Source organism: Eucyclogobius newberryi, unplaced genomic scaffold (genome assembly GCF_026437365.1).
Source record: "Eucyclogobius newberryi isolate DKJ021-1_F unplaced genomic scaffold, fEucNew1.0.hap1 SCAF_21, whole genome shotgun sequence".
Classification (NCBI taxonomy): Eukaryota; Metazoa; Chordata; class Actinopteri; order Gobiiformes; family Gobiidae; genus Eucyclogobius; species Eucyclogobius newberryi.
The window spans coordinates 2855746-2876370 of NW_027315846.1; the positions used below are offsets into that span (position 1 = coordinate 2855746).

Below are 20625 nucleotides of genomic sequence, written 5' to 3' on the forward strand. Positions count from 1 at the left end.
GATGCTGCTCCTCCTACTGCTGCTCCTGATGCTGCTCCTCCTCCTCCTGCTGCTCCTCCTGCTGCTCCTTCTCCTCCTGCTGCTCCTCCTCCTGCTGCTCCTCCTGCTGCTCCTCCTGATGCTGCTCCTCCTCCTCCTGCTGCTCCTCCTCCTCCTGCTGCTCCTCCTCCTGATGCTGCTCCTCCTCCTCCTGCTGCTCCTCCTCCTGCTGCTCCTTCTACTGTAATATCTCTGGAACTTGAATGTAAGATGTCTCTGTATTTTAAGGTTCACGTAACACGTTTTCTGCCTGTTTCCATGGTGATTTCGTGTGGACAGAGCCGAGCTTGAGTGTATTTTCCTAACTAACTGCTGACTTTTGAGCTATTTCCAGGTCATTCTACGAAAACAACACCTTTCGTCGGACTTTGATGGAGGCAAAACTAATAATAGTTTGTCAAAATGTATGTTTTGACTCACTCAGTCTTGGAGTCGAGCGCAGGAGAGTCGAGCGCAGGAGAGTCGAGCGCAGGGGAGTCGAGCGCAGGAGAGTCGAGCGCCGTGGTTTTCGAGCGCAGGAGAGTCGAGCGCAGGAGAGGAGAGTCGAGCGCCGGAGAGTCGAGCGCCGGAGAGTCGAGCGCCGGAGAGTCGAGCGCAGGAGAGTCGAGCGCCGGAGAGTCGAGCGCAGGAGAGTCGAGCGCCGGAGAGTCGAGCGCCGGAGAGTCGAGCGCCGGAGAGTCGAGCGCAGGAGAGTCGAGGTGACGTTGGTCTCTCCGCTACGTAATGTAAAAAATAGGAGGAAATCATCAGAGCTGAGAGAAGCTGGGAGTGAGGGCTCTACTTATTATGCAGACGACACTCAGATCTATGTTTCACTATCGGCAGGTGAATATGGACCAGTAGATTCACTCTGTCACTGCATCCAACAGATCAGTTTGTGGATGCAAAACAACTTTCTCCAGCTGAACTTTGACAAGACTGAAATAATCGTTTTTGTCCCACAGAAACAAAGAGAAAGTGTTAGCGGTCACCTCCAGAGTCTCGCTCTAAAACCTACAAACCAAATTAGAAATCTGGGGGTAATAATGAACTCAGACTTGAACTTTAATTGCCACGTCAAATCAATAACATCAGCAGCTTTTTACCATCTAAAAAACATTGCCAAAATCAAAAATATAGTGTCAAAACCAGATTTGGAGAGACTTATCCATGCGTTTGTCTCCAGTAGATTAGACTACTGTAACGGCCTGCTCACTGGCCTCTCCAAACGAGCTGTAAAACAGCTGCAGTACATCCAGAACGCTGCTGCTCGGGTCCTGACTAGAACCAGGAAGTACCATCACATTAGTCCTGTTCTCAGGTCTCTGCACTGCCCCCTGTGGCTCAGAGAATAGACTTTAAAGCAGCTCTGCTGGTGTACAAGTCTCTCCATGGCCTAGCACCAAAGTACATCTTGGATATGTTAGTGCCATATGAACCATCTCGGACTCTGAGGACCTCAGGGACCGGCCTCCTGCTGGTGCCAGAGTCAGGACTAAACATGGGGAATCTGCGTTTCAGTTTTATGCAGCTAAAATCTGGAACAGTCTTCCTGAAGATGTGAGACAGGCTTCAACTCTGACAATGTTCAAATCTAAGCTAAAAACAGTTTTGTTTAGCTGCGCATATGACTGAAAGGATTTTTTCTTTGCACTCTTCTCTTTTGTTTGTGATTTTATTAGTTTAGAAAATCAGTTGGATTGATAATTTTTAATTTAGTTAATTTTATTGTAGTTAATTTTTATCTTTGCACTCTTCTCTTTTGTTTGTGATTTTATTAGTTTAGAAAATCAGTTGGATTGATAATTTTTAATTTAGTTAATTTTATTGTATTTCTGTTTCTGTAATTTCTTTGTGATTTGAATGCATTTTTCCTGCTGTGTGAAGCACTTTGAATTGCCTTGCTGTGACAGTTTGTTTCCATGGCTACAGCGCTGAAAAGAAATTTAGTGTTACTTTTGTTGACTTGTATTAGATTTTAATAGTATCTGGTTTGGGCCTTACGCAGAGCCTGCTTAGGCCGCAGTTATTTTATTACTTGGTTTACGGCTTTTTAAATTAAATATATTGCACAGGCGGAATTTCAAGAGGTTTTCTTCCGGGTTTGCCAAAAACGCACCACGGGAGGAGAGAGGGGGAGAGATGCGGCGCGCAGGAGCGTATAACTGTAGATTTAGCGTGTTTGAGACAGACAGAACTGACGCTTAAGTGTGCACACTCCCCCACCCAGTTACGGCTCTCCCCGGGGCCGCGCAGGGACAGAGCAGCTCCGTCACAGACTTCCGCAGGAGTTTGGCGAGAAATGTCTTCACGCGCTCTTGTCTTTTGACTTAATACGCTTTTTACATTTAATTTAATGCTATTTATTTTATTTATATTGTATAAATCAATAATCTAAGTGCGGCGGATCCGTAAACCAAGTAATAAAATATCTGAGGCCTTTTAGGACAGTAGCAGCTTTTCCAGTCTTTTAGGGACGTGAGAGCGACCAAATGATCCTTCTAACTCTTTTTTTTATGTGAATGCAGTTATTCGTTGTACCAGGGGGAGGCGCGTTTTGGACTAATAACCTTCTGTTCTAAGGGAGCTGCAACATCAAGAGCAGACTTCAGAGAGTTCATGGTCAGGTCGACCATGTCCACAAAATGAAATAACTAATTCGTCCTCCTAGATCTGAGAGGACCGGGCTGAGGGAACTGACCACCGCACGAATTACACCGATTGAAGTTTCTCGGCGAGTGGCTGTGTTTATGCAGGAGCTCGTTAGCTTAGCATTTAGCAGCTAAATTAGCCGCTAAGTCCAAGCCCGGTTTTGGAACTCGAGTGAAACTGGAAGTCGAGTCTCTCAGAAAGTTTGATTTGATCTGACAAACCCATGGAACAAGTCTCTAGTGGAAGGACACGTTTCAATAACTGACTGTTTGACATGAAGCACTTATTTACTAAACAGGACTATTGTTTTAATCTGATGTAACTAAATTAAAGGTTATTTTCTAGATGTTGTAACAAATTATGGGCCAAAAGGTTTGAATTATTAAGAGGTAAATGTTGATGATTTATGGATGCACTGAACACATTAATATGACATGATTTGTTGAGACTCTTATCCAGACATAAAGTTCTGACACGTTCAGGATGTTATTGTGAACGCTGTGCTTTGCCAAATGACCTGAACAGGAATTGAACCAACAACTTTTCACGTTTGTCCAGCAGCTCGTCCTCAAAAGCCTCTGTTGATCCAGTTGTCGTGAACTGATGTGAACATTCTGAGCTCAAATGTGGAAAAAACACTATTACTATCAAATGTACATGTCCTTTTTATTTGAAAGTAAATCCAAAATACATTGAGTATTCCATATCCCCCTAACCCTAACCAGCTGTAACCAAGTACCAAGTTTTTACATTAATATTTGTAACAGAAAAATACATTGTGCAATAGTGCAATTCACAATTTCATTCAACACAAAATTAAACAAATAAGTTTCCATCAGTGATTTCATTGATTCAAATTACAGATTAATTTCCAGAGAGTGGCAGAGATATTAATGTAGCATTAGCCAGTAAAACTTAAGCGTTGTATTACATTTGTGAATTTGAAGAACACGTTCAAAGACTTTTTCTCATAGGTTAAAACACAACACAAAATAAACAGCTAACTCAGGATATTAAAACACAAATAAAACATTCAATACATAATTCCTATACACAATATGAGATAAAATATTAATAGTTACCATATACATTTATCAAGATTTGTGCTGTTTTCTTTTAAATTTCTTAAAGGTGTCTGTGGTGGGCTTGTTTTTAAAAAGAAAGATCCAGGTTTTGACGGTTTATTTAAGTGCAAAAACAAATAAGAAGCATAAACGAAAAACCGAGGTGCGCTCTTGCCTCCCAAGAAGAAGAAGGAGATCATGGGTTCAATTCCCGAACCAGACCAACATCACATGATCTCTCTGGGTGGAGTCTGCATGTCCTCCCCGTGTTACCGTGGGTTCTCTCCGGGTTCTTCGGCTCCTCCCACCGTCCAAAGACATGCATGTGTTTGGTGACTCTAAAGTGGCCCTAGAGTGAATGTAATGTCTGTAATGTCTGTGTCTCTGTGTTGGCCACTGTCCAGGGTGTACCCCGCCTAAGGCCCAAAGTCACTGGGATAGGCTCCAGTCACACGCGACCCCAAAAGGGAACAAGCGGTAGAAAATGGATGGAAACAAAAATCCCCGTGCTATTGGGCACCAATGTGTTCAAACTAAAGCAATAGGATAAAGTATATTTACACTGGTCGTCCAGGCTTTAAAGTTCTCGCTTTCAGAGCTGGCGCTGGTGCTGCCAGCTCTGCAGCCGCAGTCCAAAACCGCCCTGCTCAAATACCCCTATGCCCCTCCCACGAACATACATGAGCCAATCAAAATACTACACACAATTTCCCCCAAATGAATACATGAAAATATACCCCAAATAACACAAAATATTACCCCACCATTCCTTCGCCGAATGGGCGGTCCCACTACAAATAACAAAATACCAAAAAATAATCCCCTATGATCACCTGATCATTGTTACCGCGCGCAACGGGACCATAAAATGCCAATCAGTGTGCGGTACGGGGGTGGCTGCCCACTGGTCCGAAGGTTCACTAGTCCGAAGGTTCACTGGTCCGAAGGTTCACTAGTCCGAAGGTTCACTGGTCCGAAGGTTCACTGGTCCGAAGGTTCACTGGTCCGAAGGTTCACTGGTCCGAAGGTTCACTGGTCCGAAGGTTCACTAGTCCGAAGGTTCACTAGTCCGAAGGTTCACTGGTCCGAAGGTTCACTAGTCCGAAGGTTCACTAGTCCGAAGGTTCACTAGTCCGAAGGTTCACTGGTCCGAAGGTTCACTGGTCCGAAGGTTCACTAGTCCGAAGGTTCACTAGTCCGAAGGTTCACTGGTCCGAAGGTTCACTGGTCCGAAGGTTCACTAGTCCGAAGGTTCACTAGTCCGAAGGTTCACTGGTCCGAAGGTTCACTGGTCCGAAGGTTCACTAGTCCGAAGGTTCACTGGTCCGAAGGTTCACTGGTCCGAAGGTTCACTGGTCCGAAGGTTCACTAGTCCGAAGGTTCACTAGTCCGAAGGTTCACTGGTCCGAAGGTTCACTGGTCCGAAGGTTCACTGGTCCGAAGGTTCACTGGTCCGAAGGTTCACTAGTCCGAAGGTTCACTAGTCCGAAGGTTCACTGGTCCGAAGGTGTGAGTCGGCGCAGCGGACTCTCCTCTTCTCCCTTTGCCCTACACACTGGCTTTTAAGACTTTTCTAGTGTTGATGCACTTTTTATGATTAAACTCACGTATTTTCCATAACCGACTTGTTTCTGTGCACAGCCTGAGCTCCTTATCGTATTATTAATGAATGAATTAACTCAAATAGCCCAGAAGTTTCGTCCGCGCGCCGCGGCTCTGAAGACACTCCCGTCTTGGCCAGCTGAATTTCCTTTTTGACTACCAATCCTACGGTGATCGGATCACGCGTATTTCTATTCTTATAATCAAATGAAGGCATAAAGAAGAGGATTCGAGATGTTCCCTTGTTATTTTTATATACACAGTACAACTTGCTGTGTATAGTTGTGAGCAGCTGGTACATTAAACGTGACGAGCCCCAGTGCGTGTCTTCGTGCGCATTTTACAGACTGACTACATCCCGATGCCGTCTGCACCTTCACTTTAGCCTGAGGAACCTTCGGACCAGTGAACTTTCGGACTAGTGAACCTTCGGACTAGTGAACCTTTGGACCAGCGAACCTTCGGACTAGTGAACCTTTAAAACCTTCGGACTAGCGAACCTTCGGACTCGTGGGGGGTAACCGGTACGGGAGCGTGTGCGGAAGTGAACAGTGAGGAGCCGGGCTCTCGGCAGGACCCAGTGTGCAGCCGGGATCCTACCAAAATAGATGAAAACTGTTATGAAATGGGGAGAGTGAAAGGTAAGGTAAATGCGCTTGTGACACACGCGTATCTCGCGTTCTGTGTGCGGGTGTGTGCGGGGTTGTGCGTGCCGTCAGCTGACTTAGGCAGCTCCGTCACAGTGTCCCTCCTGAAAGCCACTTTTATTTATTTAATTTTTTGTAATGATTAACACATGAATATATTGTTCTTGATCTGGTTTAAAGGAATAATAGAGGATTTTTTGCCGATTTGAGAACTCAAGCGACTGTTAGTCCCTTTCTGAAAAGTGTGCACGCGCACACTCACCCTGTGCAGAGGAACACAACAGTCCCGCTGCTACACGTGTGTTTGTTTATTAGCACAAACATCATCTCTCGTCTCCACAGATTTCTGTCTCTTCTGAGCTCGAACTCAGTCTTTCTCAGTGTCATTTTGTCCTGTCACTGAAGGAACTCACTAAACACACACTGGCACATCAACCACGCATGTGCAGCCAGGGAAACGTGCTGCTATGGTAACGAGGCTGCAGGTGTGCAGTAGCACGCAGGGAATGATTGACATGTGGGAGAACTACTCGGCTGTCGACGCCACCAAGAAATGAGACTCAGATTTGGTGCCAAAAAATCCTCAATTATTCCTTTAAGTTTTAGTGGGACTGAATAAAAAAAGTGAATCACAAATTTAAAAAATAATAATAATACAAAAATTGCGGCAGATTAAATGTTCACGCTGATGTTTCACTCTCAAACAAGCTAATGCTAAAACTGGAAAACCCCCAAAAATATTATGAATCTAAATGCTCGTCTCTTCAGATGTGATAAAATGTAAATATATGATTATATTTCTGTGTTAAATGTTATCTGCATCATTAGCCCAAGAGGAGGAAACGCCATGTATTTTTAATGACATGTGTGAAGATATTGCCATATTGTCCCCAGGAACGAGAATAGGTAAACATCCCCCAAAGCTCTTATCTTTAAAGACAATACCAGAGACAGTTGTAAAAGTAAATTGCTTGATGTGGAGCTGACCAATGAGAAAAGTGACCCGCCTATTATGTGTGAAATTCTAATAAAAGACTTGTAAGAGGGACGAACACTAAGAGTGAATTTGGAAAGTGGTTCAGGTTGCTTACAACAGCTTGACTTGGCTAAGCCTTCCTCTTCCTTGCAAGCCATGCAAAGACTGACGTTTCTGCGTCGTTTAATATTCTAAGTTGAATTATGTTCTCTGACTGTTAAAGAATAGCATTGATTCATGTGTAATTTCTTGACATCAGATCATTCAAAGCGTCTCACGTGTCACTCTTGTTTAGGATTCAGTGGTTGTTCCACTTCTGAAAAACAAAACATAACTTTATTAAAATCAGAGGAATGTTTTCTTCATCGTTTACCGGACTAAACAGTTCAAACAGACTTTAAAACACATGACTGCAATAACATGTCAAACTATTTCTGATTTTCAACAATAAAACACACAACATTCTCTTTCTAGACACGTTCAGTCACAATTCTTCAACCTTTATTTGACTCATAATGTTAAAATAGTCTCAATGTACAACTAGAATATTGCACAACTACTTTACAATAATGATCCTCTTCAGTGTTGGAGAGTGAACAGTGTAAACCCATGAACTCACTCACATCAAAAGGACCTGTTTTGTCATATTCATGTTTTAAAAGCTAGAATTGGGTTCAGTAAAAAAGTGTAACAAGTTTATGGTTACAAGTTAATTATAAGTGTGATGGCCTCTGTGTGTACATTTATACAGGTTTCTCCTTTTGTTTCCAACGGTTAAGATTAAACTCTAAAACCCTGATCTAATCACAGCCCCATCTCTCCTGTCACTCAAAGCAGATCAAAGTGAAGTTATATTTTCTCACCTTGAACAGTGGGTCTTTCTGCTTCATCTGGAGCTGAAATGAAGATGAACATTTCACAGTTACATTGATCCATTCAGTCATAAATACAGATGAGGCACATTAATATAACAACTGTTGTGAAATACAAATGATCTCTGTGTCTTGAAGTTGATTTTATCGCAGGAGTTACATTCTAAAAATAAACCGCACTAAGCAAAATCCGCGAAGTAGTCAGCATTATTATTATTTTTTTACAATTATAAGTGTTTTAAGGTTGCAAAACCCCCCACTACACACTTTATACACTTTTCTCAGACAGGCGTTAACATTCCCTCACATGCGTCGTGAGGATGCTTTGGGGAACGCACTAGTGAGCTACTTAGCACAAACAATCGCTTTTCCTCCATGTAAAGCGCTCTTCGCCTGCTTACGACGATAATGTACACAGGTGAAGGGCGAAGAGCGGTGCAGAACGCTTCGTCGACATCGTGGGTGAGCGAAAACTTAGACATACAGCATTTCAGTCAAACTGTAAGCCATGAATCTGGCAAGCTGAACGCATTCTGTAGCTACTGTACAAGAGACACGGTGTGGAGGGGATTGATTGACAATAGTCTACAGTCTCTTAGCCAATCAGGACGCAGAAAATAATGTGCTGGAAAAAATAAAGTGCAATGAAAAAAGTCTGTGAAACTGGGAGGCAGCGGAATGTGAAGCGCGTTATAGCGAGGGACCACTGAGCAGTAAAAGACGTTAAAATGTGTTACTTACGAGGTGGGACAGACTTGGCTGAAAAAGAAGACAGTAAAATGTTAAGTTTTATTCTTTATTTTAAAAACATTTTAATATAAATTACATTTCATCTTACCTTTGCGCCATTTGTACACAGCAAATCCGAAAGCGACAAAAATAGCTACACAAAGCATCATCGCTGCACCAGCGATGAGGCCTGTGAGCTTCTTGGCTGTTAAAGTAAAGAACAAGATCAAACTATAAAACTACTGAAATGCAGACTTAAATATCTAGACACAACACATTTATTTGTTATGATTTGATGAGAAAAGATTGTTAAAGTTAAAGTTGTCAAAAGAATAAAACATTTGCGACCGTGTCTGTCTGCGGTCGTATCCGTGGAAATAACCCGTCTTTACAAACCAAAGTGGCAGAATTGGACGACCTGGAGAACCGAGAGCTCAGATGTGATATGCAGACTGCATTCCAGAGACACTGAAGGTAAAGATGTGGTCAAGTTAATGCAGACCTAGATCCTCAATCTCAAACTTCCAACAAAAGCTGGAATGACCATGTACATCGCTCTCTGGAGCCAAACCAGCTCCGAACCAGCGTCCAAGACCCTTTATCACTGAAGAAACAACTTCAGTGATAAATAGCGTGTCATGGCTGCATCCAGACGTCTCACCGTGGGACAATTTGGATCATCCAAACCCCAGGTCTCTTTCTTTAACAACTACTACAGCACAAGTGGTCAAGAAACATAAAGCTTTTGATCCGGTGAAGCTCGGCCTGAGAGAGAAGAACGTGGAATACACTGAGGGTCAATGTGAATGGAAAAATAAAAAGATTCACTACAACAGAAGAGGAGTTGGCATTTTCCACCTAAAGACTGGATTTGACATTTTTTAGGTATGACATTTTAGGTAAGCGCTCTGTTTATTTGTATTATTATTGTACATGTACACATATTGTTAAACATTTCATTCATTCTAACTCTTTTTGATTCTTGCCCTTTCTTTCATAAACGAGCACGCCAACAGTTACTACAGGTGGGGGTGGAGCCTCCGTTTTGGGAATTTGGCACCGCTCGGGCCGGATCGTGAGAGACGAGCGGCGGCCGCCTAAACTCCCCGTGAGACTAAAGTCAGTGGAACCGGACTGTGAGGACCACCGGGGCGAAACCCGCGTAGCGAACCTTGCTGCCGATTCGGATACACGCGTTTATTTAGCGGCGGAGAACGCGCTCGCACGGGCAGGTGGAAGCGCGCACCTGAGAGTGCAGCACGCCTGGATCATATTAACAAGACATTTGACAAGACTTTTTCCATGTGAATTACCCGGCTTGATGGAATATGTTTTCATATTTGGATTTAATGACTCATCTCCGGGAACGCCGTGAAGGTTTGGGACCCTCAAAACTGTAGACTTAAGTTATCAGTTGTGTTACATGTGACTTTGATTTATGTTTGGTTAAAGTAAAAGGCACGAGGCCACAACGCAAGATTTTGGACGTGGACATTTTATGTTATAAGTTATACATTTCCTAACATTATGGTCAGCGTAAACAGGCACAAAAGCATTGGGCATCACTATTTCACCCTAAACAGATAATGGTGACTGGGGCTCTGAGGAGCAGATTGTTACAACTTTACTGGAGACGTGTGAGTATCTGACCAATGTGGGCCAGTGTGTTCCAACATTGGTTTGAGAATGTCCAAGTAAAAAAGGAGAGCCTTTTTTACCCAGAGGATGATCATCCCTCCTCCCTCTGATCTCTTATTGGATCGGTCTGTGGGCTCTGGCATGAGCTCTTTTTCTACATTTAGTTTGTTCTATTGTGTTCAGTTGTTGTAGTTCATATGTTTGTGTGTTGTATGTTGATCAGAGTTTTGAACACAAAGATAAAGATGGCAGATTTGTTCTGGTCAAAGGAACTATTAATGGACCACAATATGTAAAAATTATAATAAAAAAGAAAGGCAGAAAAAAATGTATGATTTGCAGAACAAACTGAAGCTGCTGAAAACAAAGATCCTCAAACGCTACAGGAGATTAAAAAGACACAGATGTGATTAATGCCCTGACCTCACTGTGAGTGACATTAAAGTGCTCACCGTTGACACCGTTGACACCGTTGGTCCTGATCTTGTCCGGGTGCAGCGTGTTGGGGATGTCTTCCACTCCGGACATCTGAAATATGCACTTGTAGCGGCCCCAGTCCTCAGGTGGGACAGAGGACACGTCCAGGTCCACACTCATCTGGAAAGTCCCGTCGTGGTTGGGCAGTATCTCCCCGGGGGCCACGTCCTCGTGCAGCTCGTCTCCGTCTTTGGTCCAGAACAGCATAGCTCTGTCGGGGTAGAAGCCTGTGGCGTGGCAGGTGACGGGGGCCGAGGGAGACTTCTGCAGGAAGGACACCAGGGGGAGCTCTGGAGCAGGCACAAGACACAGGCTCAATCACAGAGTTCACCTGGTTTTTAATGCTCAAGTTCAAAGTATTATCATCAGTCTTCAAAAGCTCAGTGCAGGTGAAATGAAGAAGCCCTAAACACAGTAACAGACTTCAGATCCAAACATGATTTTAAGTCTTTATTTTAAGTCGAATTCTCAGGGTCAGTTAATTTGCTTTATATTTATTTTTACAAAGGATGTTGTTTTCTAGCCTCAAAATGTTATTTACGCTTCAAAAACATGAGGTTAATCCCAGCTTAGTTTTGTCCAAACTTTTATATTGCTCTTTTCTACTTCCATTGATTACTTTTTTTATCAGGTAAATAATAAACTGAAAAGAGTTGGTAACATTGATTTTAAAAAACCTCTCAGTTTTCTAACAATAATAAGTGTCTAAAAATGTATTCAGAAAAATCTTGGTAGAGGTTCAAGTATTGCACAAAAAATAAATGATAAAAGTAAAAAATGTCACTTTTTAAATCTTTTTTAATATTAACATAACACTTTCAATAAATATGATCAGATCTATTTTCTGTTTATCCTTGTTATTTGAAACATACTTAATTTTGCAAAACTCCAAAACAACTTTTACAACATTATTATATTTATATCACTTCTAAACTGCAGCTCAAACATTCAACGATAACATCTAGAATTTAGAAAACATTGATGTTGAATGTGTTTGTAATAAAACACTATTTTCAATGACAGTTTTAACCATGATAAACATATAGATTGTTCTATTTAACCTGTCAAAGCAGTTGTTTTGTTTAAGTTGATGTTTGTAACATGTCACCTTTCCTCAGGAGAACGCTCTGGCCATTTCGCAGGTGTTTCTTCAGATACTGGACACACTGGTGGATGATGTAGTGTTTCACTCGATAAACTTCTCCATTCTTCTCCCACTTGAGTTTAGTGATGAAAGCTTCTGGTCTCGGAGCCACAAAAGTCTCAGTCTCCAGGTCAAAGGCGATAAAGTCGTCTCCATCAAAACCAAACTGATAATATCCATTTATCTCATTAGTCTCATCGTTCCATTCACAGCCGGACATCTTCTGGTGAATGTGAGAGCCTGAAACAAAAGAGAGGGTTTAAGATGATTTTTATCATATAATACTGTACTGATAAAACTAATGTTAATACAATGTGTTTAATAAAACAGGAAACTTCCTAAGATGAGGAGTAAAAAGTGAAATCAGACAAACCTTCAGTCTGGTTGAGGCGGCGTTTTACTATTTCAGTGTTGTCTTTGAACAAATGATAATTAATTAAACCGATCCGAGTCTCTTTCTTCCAGTACTGAGGATCATACTCTGTGATCTTCTTCATCCACTCCTGTTTAGGCTCTGCTCTTTTTGTGTCACTGTCATAATGATCGATCTGGAGCCCATCCACATAACCAGCAGAAATGTATTCTGGGAAGTTTTTCACACCATTTGAAAAAGTTTGAAAATACTTCAGAGAGTGAGTCACTGCGAAAGAAAAACAGTCATTTTAGTTGAAAATACAGAATTAAACTAATCTTACACATCACAAAAGAACATAGATTTTTCAATAACAACAAATAATAACAAATGTAGGTTTTATAATTTTCTGCTTTAAATGAATCAAACGCTGCTTTTGCTCCTTAACTTTAATGTTCTTTCAAAGTTGATTAGATGTATTAATACATCTAATTATTCAATAATAATCAAGAAAATACTTCCATCCATCTGGAGCAGAACCTCCTCCACAAGAACAGTTTCTTTCCTCTGTTACTGGACTCATGAACACTTCTTAAACACTTTAACCATCATTTTATCTCTCACTGTTCACTTTCTACATCTGTAACTCAACTGTACATTTTGTGTACATAAAGCCTATTTTTAGTTGTACCCTATATTATGTACATATCATGGCATTTTGTATTCAGTGTTCAATGTTTTGTTGTTTGTGTTGCACCGAATCACCAGGACAAGTTCTTATGTCTGTGAATTCTCTTCATTGACAAATGACATTAAACCTTTTCTGATTCTGCCATAATGTGGCAGTGCGCGTGCGCCATCTGCTCGTTCCCTGAGAGCGGGGCCAACTGCCATTAGACAACGACGTCCACGATGATCAGCACTAGATCATACACTCATAACTCACGGAAGTGACGAATTCGGTCCCACTGATACAGCTCAGGCAATAATTTTCTCTCTCTAAAAAGCTTTTTTTCATTGTCAGTCTGTTCCACTTCACACGTAGTGTATTTAACCCTTAACCCCACGTTGTTATAGTAGTTACGAGACGAGTGAAACAAATGTAACAAACTAGACTGTGCAATCTATAAGATAAAAAAAAGTTAAACACAAAAAAATTAAAGGAGCGGGAGTCGAACCAAAAACCTCTAAAATGGAGCTGGGCCATTAGATCTGAAAATTTACCACTGCAAGACAGAAAATATACCTCACATATTGGATTCTGTAACTTCCAAATTGGGACTTCCGTGAGTTGGAAGTGTATGATCTAGTGTCGACACTGTTGCAGTTTCCGGGTTTGTGCTGCGTTGGTCTGGTTGGGCTCTCCGTCCTTCACAGATATGAGGGGTAAATATTCGCTTATATTGGACTATTTGAATTGATTACTATGGATGCAGCACCGTAAAGTATAACATTATGCAAGTATCCCATTGGTTCCTTGCCTAAACCGTCGCTTCGAGGGCCTCACACAGGCGACGTTTCGCGCGGACATTTCGTTTATTGCGGTGATTTTCGTGTTAAACTATGATGTCCCATGTTAGCTTTATTCGACCCATGTTTCCGTTATATTGATACGAGTCTTATTGTAGCTCCTGTGTCCCGCTGTGTCCCGCTGTGTCCCGCTGTGTCCCGCTGTGTCTCGCTGTGTCTCGCTGTGTCCCGCTGTGTCCCGCTGTGTCCCGCTGTGTCCCGCCTCGTCCACGTTTGGTCGGTTCCGCTCCGTGCTAGTTTTCCGCGTTGTGGGCGTGTGCGACAGATGTGAATGTACCTGGTGTGCAACGCAGTTTAACTCGACAACTGAAAATAACAAAGTAACAGAACTTTCATACAATTAAATTACATTTAAACTGACCCACGTGACGTGTAAAAACACAAGATAAATGACTGTGTAAAGAACCAATTGTGTATTTTCTTTTGACAAAACATTTCAATGTAAATTTGGAAGTCACATTTTTAGAGAGTTTTAGCGAGTGCAAACTCTTCAAAATAATGGACTTGTCCTGTCCATTAGCGTGATGCGTTAGGGCAGACAAGACAGAAAAAGACGGTCAAACGGGAGAAAAAGAAAGTTATCACTGAGCACAATCAACGCGATCGGTTTCTTGTAGTAGCTGCCCCTCTGAAGAGGCACAAGAGGTTTTACGTTGCATTAAAGCACAATTGTTGCGTTTTGTGTAACCAAAGCTCATGTTATTAGTTGTTGCTAAACACAGATCATTCATGTGTATTTATTACGAGGCATGTTACAGTCGGTGTAATCAGTTATTCGTCCTGAAGTGTTCTATTGTAGGAAAAAGTTCAGTTGTATCATCTGGACCCAGTAAAAAAAATGATACAACTGAACCTTTTTCTACAAGATAAATGAGTTTCCTCACCTGATTCTGCGCCGGGTATAAACCAGACTGCTACAAGAAAAGAGACCAAATCCATTGTAGAAGTTTTCAGAGGTGTTTCTTTCTGTAAAAACGGAGGCAGAATAATGAGGTTTTCACTTGCACGAGCAATAAAAGAATGAGGTGAGTGCCACACGGTCTGGATCTACGGGGGGCGGGGTCGGGACGGGGACGGGGGGCGGGGTCGGGGGGCGGGGACGGGACGGGGACGGGGGGCGGGGCGTGGTGGGGACGCTGGGACGCACGGAACTAGTTGTGGTGGTTGTGCCGCGGCTCGTGAAACTGCTGCGCTATTTGACCGCGCCGGGTTAAGGTCACGGTTAGGGTTAGGTTAGCCATGAGGCTACTTTTGATTATTTTCTGTATTCTGTAGCCACGGCCAATTCAAATACTTCAGAAGCAAAGTTGTGGTGGAAAGAGTAAGAGTCCTGAGTATTTGTACTGAAGTAAAAACACTGTTACATGGCTAAAAGTGTACTCAGTCACAAGTACAAGTTCTGCTGCCAAAATTGTACTTAAGTAAAAGTAAAAAGTACAAATGTCATAATTTTAAATCAGTCTTTTATACAAAACCAGATGAAATAAACAGTAAAATGACAAAGGTGAGTTTTTATATGAAGCATTGTGATGATGGTCTTGTAAAAGTCTCTAAATGCACTTCTCTGTTTGTGTTTCTCTCAGATCATGTGCAGAGCCTGTTTACAGCCGAGCTTCTGTTCCTGGAGCTGGACCACTGCGAGCTCCAGATGGTTTGTGGCTGGAGGCTCAGAGGAGACCGGGGGTCTGCTGGAGGAGGTCAGGGGCCTTCAGGTCCATGAAGGAGGTGTGTGAGGACCAGGACCTCATCACTTGAAACAGGTTCAGCACCAACATGGCCCTCTTCAGTCAGTATGTGCTGCAGAGGACGACTTCTGATGCAGCCAGAGAGACCTCCACTTCTGCTCCTCCCGCTGGCTCCACCTGCCGTCATGTACGTGGACAGACACTGCTGCAGCCCCCACGGTCAGTCCCAGGTCAGAGCCATGTTCCTAGAGTGGGATGAGCTCCAAGTTCGCCTCGACATCTGGCACTTCATGCGGCGTTTCGCCGCTGGAGTCAACTCGGAGGCTCATCCGCTCTACGGACTTTTCATGGCTCGGCTCTCGAGCTGCATCTTCGAGTGGGACCAGGAGGATGTGGCAGCTCTGCGCCGGGCAAAGCAGGAGGAGCTCCTGGCCGCGGGGATGGGAGCTGTGGCGGAGGCGGCCATCAATAAGCGGATCAGCAGGAGGGAGCTGGCGCTGCACTGCAAGAGGAGGACGAGGGGAGTGGAGGTGACCACCAGGGAGATCAAGGCGCTCATCGATGAGCTGGACAGTGATGCAGGGCGGGACATGCTGGGTGTTCCACTGCTGGACCATGAGCACATCCAGCAAATCTGGAAGGACCAGCAGAGGCACATTGCCTGTATCCAGGACCCTCAGGGCGTCTCCCTGTACATGAGGACAGGCAGCCTGAAGAAGGGAGGTGTGGAGCTCAGCACCTATCGCTGCGCCCGCGGCTGCACCTCCCTGGAGTCCTTCCACCTCCACCTGAACCGCTTCATTCCCGGTGGGTCATCACTTTTAGGCAAAGTTTTCTCTTATTTTCAGTCTGAATTGATGATGTAAATGTTCTTTGTTTGTTTTAACCAGGGACAAGTGCCAGTGACGTGCACTTCCAGGCCTATCTCCTGGACGGCCTGATGAGGAGGCTGTGAGGGGGGAGAACCTGTGCACCTACAGCAGCACCAAGAGGGAGGCTCTGGACAGGCTCAGCCGAAGTGTCCTGGAGACGTCCCTGGTGAATAACCACCGTCGTGGTGCACCTGAGCAGTCAGACAAATTCATCAAATGTAATGAAAATCCGTAAGCGTACGCATACGGAGCGTGGATGTTCTTTACGCCGCGCTCGATGACGAGTTTGACACTAACTGTCGTGTGTTGGTTTTGCAGTAGTTCCAGCGACAGTTAAAACGCAGCTATGTCACTGCGCTGTGGCCATCACCATAGCAACGGGTAAACAAATGTGAGGGACTAGCTTCATGTAAAACACAGAAATAACTCCTATCTTAGACATTTACCACAGTGAACAGGCTTGTCAGATTCAGTTCGTGGCTGTGGTAAAAGTGCGTGAAACCACTCGGATCTGTGCGTTTAACAGTTTTAACACTTTGTGGAGGAAACACCTTCTACAACTCCACGTTTAACACTCACACGACCAACATCGTTACAAACAAACGTGATAAACGTGTAAAGATTCAAATGGAGCTGTTTGTCCTGACAAAGCTGCAGTTCTCAAAGTCTCCTCTAGATGCTGCCAAAGTACTAAAGTTACACCAGGCTGATGACAAAATAAGACCAAAAGTATATTTTAAGACTCCATAAGAGTGATTGCACAGGGTTTCCCTCCGTGATGTAGCAGGGGCCCATCTTACTGTGAGTTTAGAGACTATTTAACTCTGCGACATGAGAACTTAAGACAGGAAACAGACTAAATGCAACATTGAAGCAAAGCTACATCAGCTAAACTATTTTAATTCAACTTATTTTGCACTAAAGTGTTTTAATTCAAAATGTGACATCACCGCTGTCCTTAGTTATATTACACTGGAAAAGAGTGAGAGATTTAATAGTTTTGAGTTTATTCCAAAGCTTTATTTTTTCAAAACTTGACTCTTACATGAATAAATGTGAATATGATTTTCTCTTGCTGCTGCTTCATATCAATGGAACAATCTAAAGCTGCTGCACTCGACATATTGAGCTTTATTTCATGACGGTTGTTGAACATATGAACTGTGATAATTGCTTTTCTTTCATATTCCATGATTATGAGCTGCACTGTAAAAATGTTTTGAAGAACATGATTGATAGAAATGATTGTTGATGTTGTGAAAGCACAAACATGAATAATAATAATAATAATAATAATATGGCCATAAAGTAAGTCAGAGGCAGCTTTAGTGGCCCTTGGATCTGGACTTCACATTTGACCTGAAGAAGAGGACAGACGAGTGTGGGAGGAGCCAACCACACGTCCAGGAGTTCTGATTGGACGAACGACACAGAGCGGGACTGAAGAGGACATCGTCTGAGCTCAGATGGGACATTGGGGTTTCATTGTGTTTTCTACTGAATATTGAGTTCAATAAAACAAAGTAAACTTGACCTGTGGCTCCAGTCGTTCTTCTGGCTTCTCCAGCTCGTGCTGTTTTCTCCTCTTTCTGACTCTAGTCATCGGACCAACTTTATTATTATTACTACAATGCAATATTACAGAGCCATGAATCTGTTCTGACCTGTACCTGGCCACACACCGTTTTAAATGTGATCGTTTCAATGGAAATGGAAAAGCAAAGAATACATTTAGACTACACTAGTGATATAATGTCTCACAGTGTGTGGTCACGTCATCAAATTAGTACAAAATGAGTCACATCTTCTTTTAATATTCAAACAAGAGTCAGTTTATCATTGTTTTCTCCATTTGGTTCTTCTGCTTTTGAGAGTTTTGAACTTATAGCCGTGAGAAACTCTCTTAAAGTGTGTGTTCTTTGTGTGTTTTAGGAGTTACATCAGTGTCATTTCAATAACTGACTCTGTTTGACATGAAGCGCTTATTTACTAAACATGACTATTGTTTTAATCTGATGTAACTCAATTAAAGGTTATTTTCTAGATGTTGTAACAAATTATGGGCCTAAAAGGTTTGAATTATTAAGAGGTAAATGTTGATGATTTATGGATGCACTGAACACATTTAATATGACATGATTTGTTGTTGACTCCTCCTTGAACCGACACCTTAACGTGGTGGAGGGGTTTGAGTGCCCGAATGATCCCGGGAGCTATGTTGTCGGGGGCTTCATGCCCCTGGTAGGGTCTCCCAAGGCAAACAGGTCCTAGGTGACGGGTCAGACAAAGATCGGTTCAGAAGCCTCTTATGACGACGACACAATCAAGGCAGTTCACGTCGCCCGGATCGGCGTCACCGGGGCCCCATCCTGGAGCCAGGCCTGGGATGGGTGCTCCATGGCGAGCGCCTGGTGGCCGGGTCTTACCCCACGGGGCCCGGCCGGGCACAGCCCGAAAGAGCGACGTGGGGCCGCCCTCCCGTGGGCCCACCACCCGCAGGAGGATCCATAAGGGGCCGGTGCAGAGAGATCTGGGCGGCAGTCGACGGCAGGGGCCTCGGCGACCAGATCTCCAGACACAGAGACTAACTCTGGGGACATGGAATGTCACCTCGCTGGGGGGGAAAGAGCCTGAGCTTGTGCGGGAGGTTGAGCGATACCGACTAGATATAGTCGGCCTCACCTCCACGCACAGTTTGGGCTCTGGAACCCATCTCCTCGAGAGGGGCTGGACGCTCCACTTCTCTGGTGTTGCCCGCGGGGAGAGGCGGCGGGCTGGTGTGGGCTTGCTGATAGCCCCTCAGCTCAGCCGCCACGTGTTGGAGTTTACCCCGGTGAACGAGAGGGTCGCGTCCCTCCGCCTTCGGGTGGGGGACAGGTCTCTCACTGTTGTGGCGGCCTACGGGCCGAACAGCAGTGCAGAGTACCCGGCCTTCTTGGAGTCCTTGGGAGGGGTACTGGACAGTGCACCGACCGGGGACTCCGTTGTTCTACTGGGGGACTTCAACGCCCACGTGGGCAATGACAGTGACACCTGGAGAGGGGTGATCGGGAAGAACGGCTTCCCCGATCTGAACCCGAGCGGTGTTCAGTTATTGGACTTCTGTGCTAGCCACGGATTGTCCATAACGAACACCATGTTCAAGCACAAGGGTGTCCATCAGTGCACGTGGCACCAGGACACCCTAGGCCGGAGGTCAATGATCGACTTAGTTGTGTCATCAGACCTCCGGCCGCGTGTCTTGGACACTCGGGTGAAGAGAGGGGCAGAGTTGTCAACCGATCACCACCTGGTGGTGAGTTGGATCCGCTGGCGGAGGAGGAAGCCGGACAGACTTGGCAGACCCAAGCGCATTGTGAGGGTCTGTTGGGAACGTCTAGTGGAGCCCTCTGTCAGTAGGGTATTCAACTCGCACCTCCGGGAGAGCTTCTCCCATGTCCCGGGGGAGGCTGGGGACATTGAGTCCGAGTGGACCATGTTCTCCGCCTCCATTGTTGATGCGGCTGCTCGGAGCTGTGGTCGCAAGGTCTCCGGTGCCTGTCGTGGCGGCAACCCCCGAACCCGGTGGTGGACACCGGAAGTAAGGGATGCCGTCAGACTAAAGAAGGAGGCCTATCAGGCCACTCTGGCTTGTAGGTCTCCGGAGGTCATCGACGGGTATCGGCAGGCCAAGCGAGCCGCGGCTCGTGCTGTCGCAGAGGCAAAAACCCGGGCCTGGGAGGAGATCGGGGAGGCCATGGAGGAGGACTATCGGTCGGCACCAAAGAAATTCTGGCAAACCGTCCGGCGCCTCAGGAAGGGGAAGCAGTGTCTCACAAACACCGTTTACGGTGCGGGTGGAGGCCTGCTGACCTCGACTGGGGATGTCGTCGGACGGTGGAAGGAATACTTTGAGGATCTCCTTAATCCCTCAGTCACGTCTTCTGAAGAGGAAGTAGAGACCGGGGACTCGGAGGCTGGCTCATCCATCACCCAAGCTGAAGTCACTGAGGTTGTCCGCAAACTCCTCGGTGGCAGGGCTCCGGGGGTGGATGAGATCCGCCCTGAGTACCTAAAGTATCTGGATGTTGTAGGACTGTCTTGGTTGACACGTCTCTGCAACATCGCGTGGCGTTCGGGCACCGTGCCTCTGGACTGGCAGACCGGGGTGGTGGTCCCTCTGTTCAAGAAGGGGGACCGGAGGGTGTGTTCCAACTACAGAGGGATCACACTCCTCAGCCTCCCGGGTAAGGTCTATTCCAAGGTACTGGAGAGGAGAATCCGACCGATAGTCGAACCTCGTATTCAGGAGGAGCAGAGTGGTTTTCGTCCCGGTCGTGGAACACTGGACCAGCTCTATACCCTCCATCGGGTGCTCGAGGGTTCAT

The 20625-nt window shown here is 44.7% G+C and overlaps 2 protein-coding genes and 1 long non-coding RNA gene across 3 annotated transcripts; 1 reads left to right on the plus strand and 2 right to left on the minus strand.

Moving 5' to 3' along the window:
* Positions 1-7145: 7145 nt before the first annotated feature.
* Positions 7146-8698, minus strand: LOC140371082 (uncharacterized). The gene is made up of 4 exons (XR_011928426.1): positions 8670-8698; positions 8573-8590; positions 7823-7855; positions 7146-7275 (listed from the first exon to the last, which is right to left on the minus strand). It is a non-coding gene; the product is annotated as an uncharacterized lncRNA (long non-coding RNA).
* Positions 8699-8948: 250 nt separating this feature from the next.
* LOC140370940 (class I histocompatibility antigen, F10 alpha chain-like) lies at positions 8949-14640 on the minus strand. Its single transcript, XM_072458225.1, has 7 exons — positions 14586-14640; positions 13786-14007; positions 12193-12459; positions 11784-12059; positions 10651-10965; positions 9732-9806; positions 8949-9028 (listed from the first exon to the last, which is right to left on the minus strand). Exons 1-7 carry the CDS (start codon positions 14638-14640, stop codon positions 8949-8951), a joined length of 1290 nt encoding a protein of 429 aa, XP_072314326.1.
* On the plus strand, positions 13500-17750 carry LOC140371081 (uncharacterized). Its single transcript, XM_072458377.1, has 3 exons — positions 13500-13557; positions 15285-16193; positions 16277-17750. Exons 2-3 carry the CDS (start codon positions 15494-15496, stop codon positions 16339-16341), a joined length of 765 nt encoding a protein of 254 aa, XP_072314478.1. The 5' UTR covers positions 13500-13557; positions 15285-15493; the 3' UTR covers positions 16342-17750.
* Positions 17751-20625: the final 2875 nt, after the last annotated feature.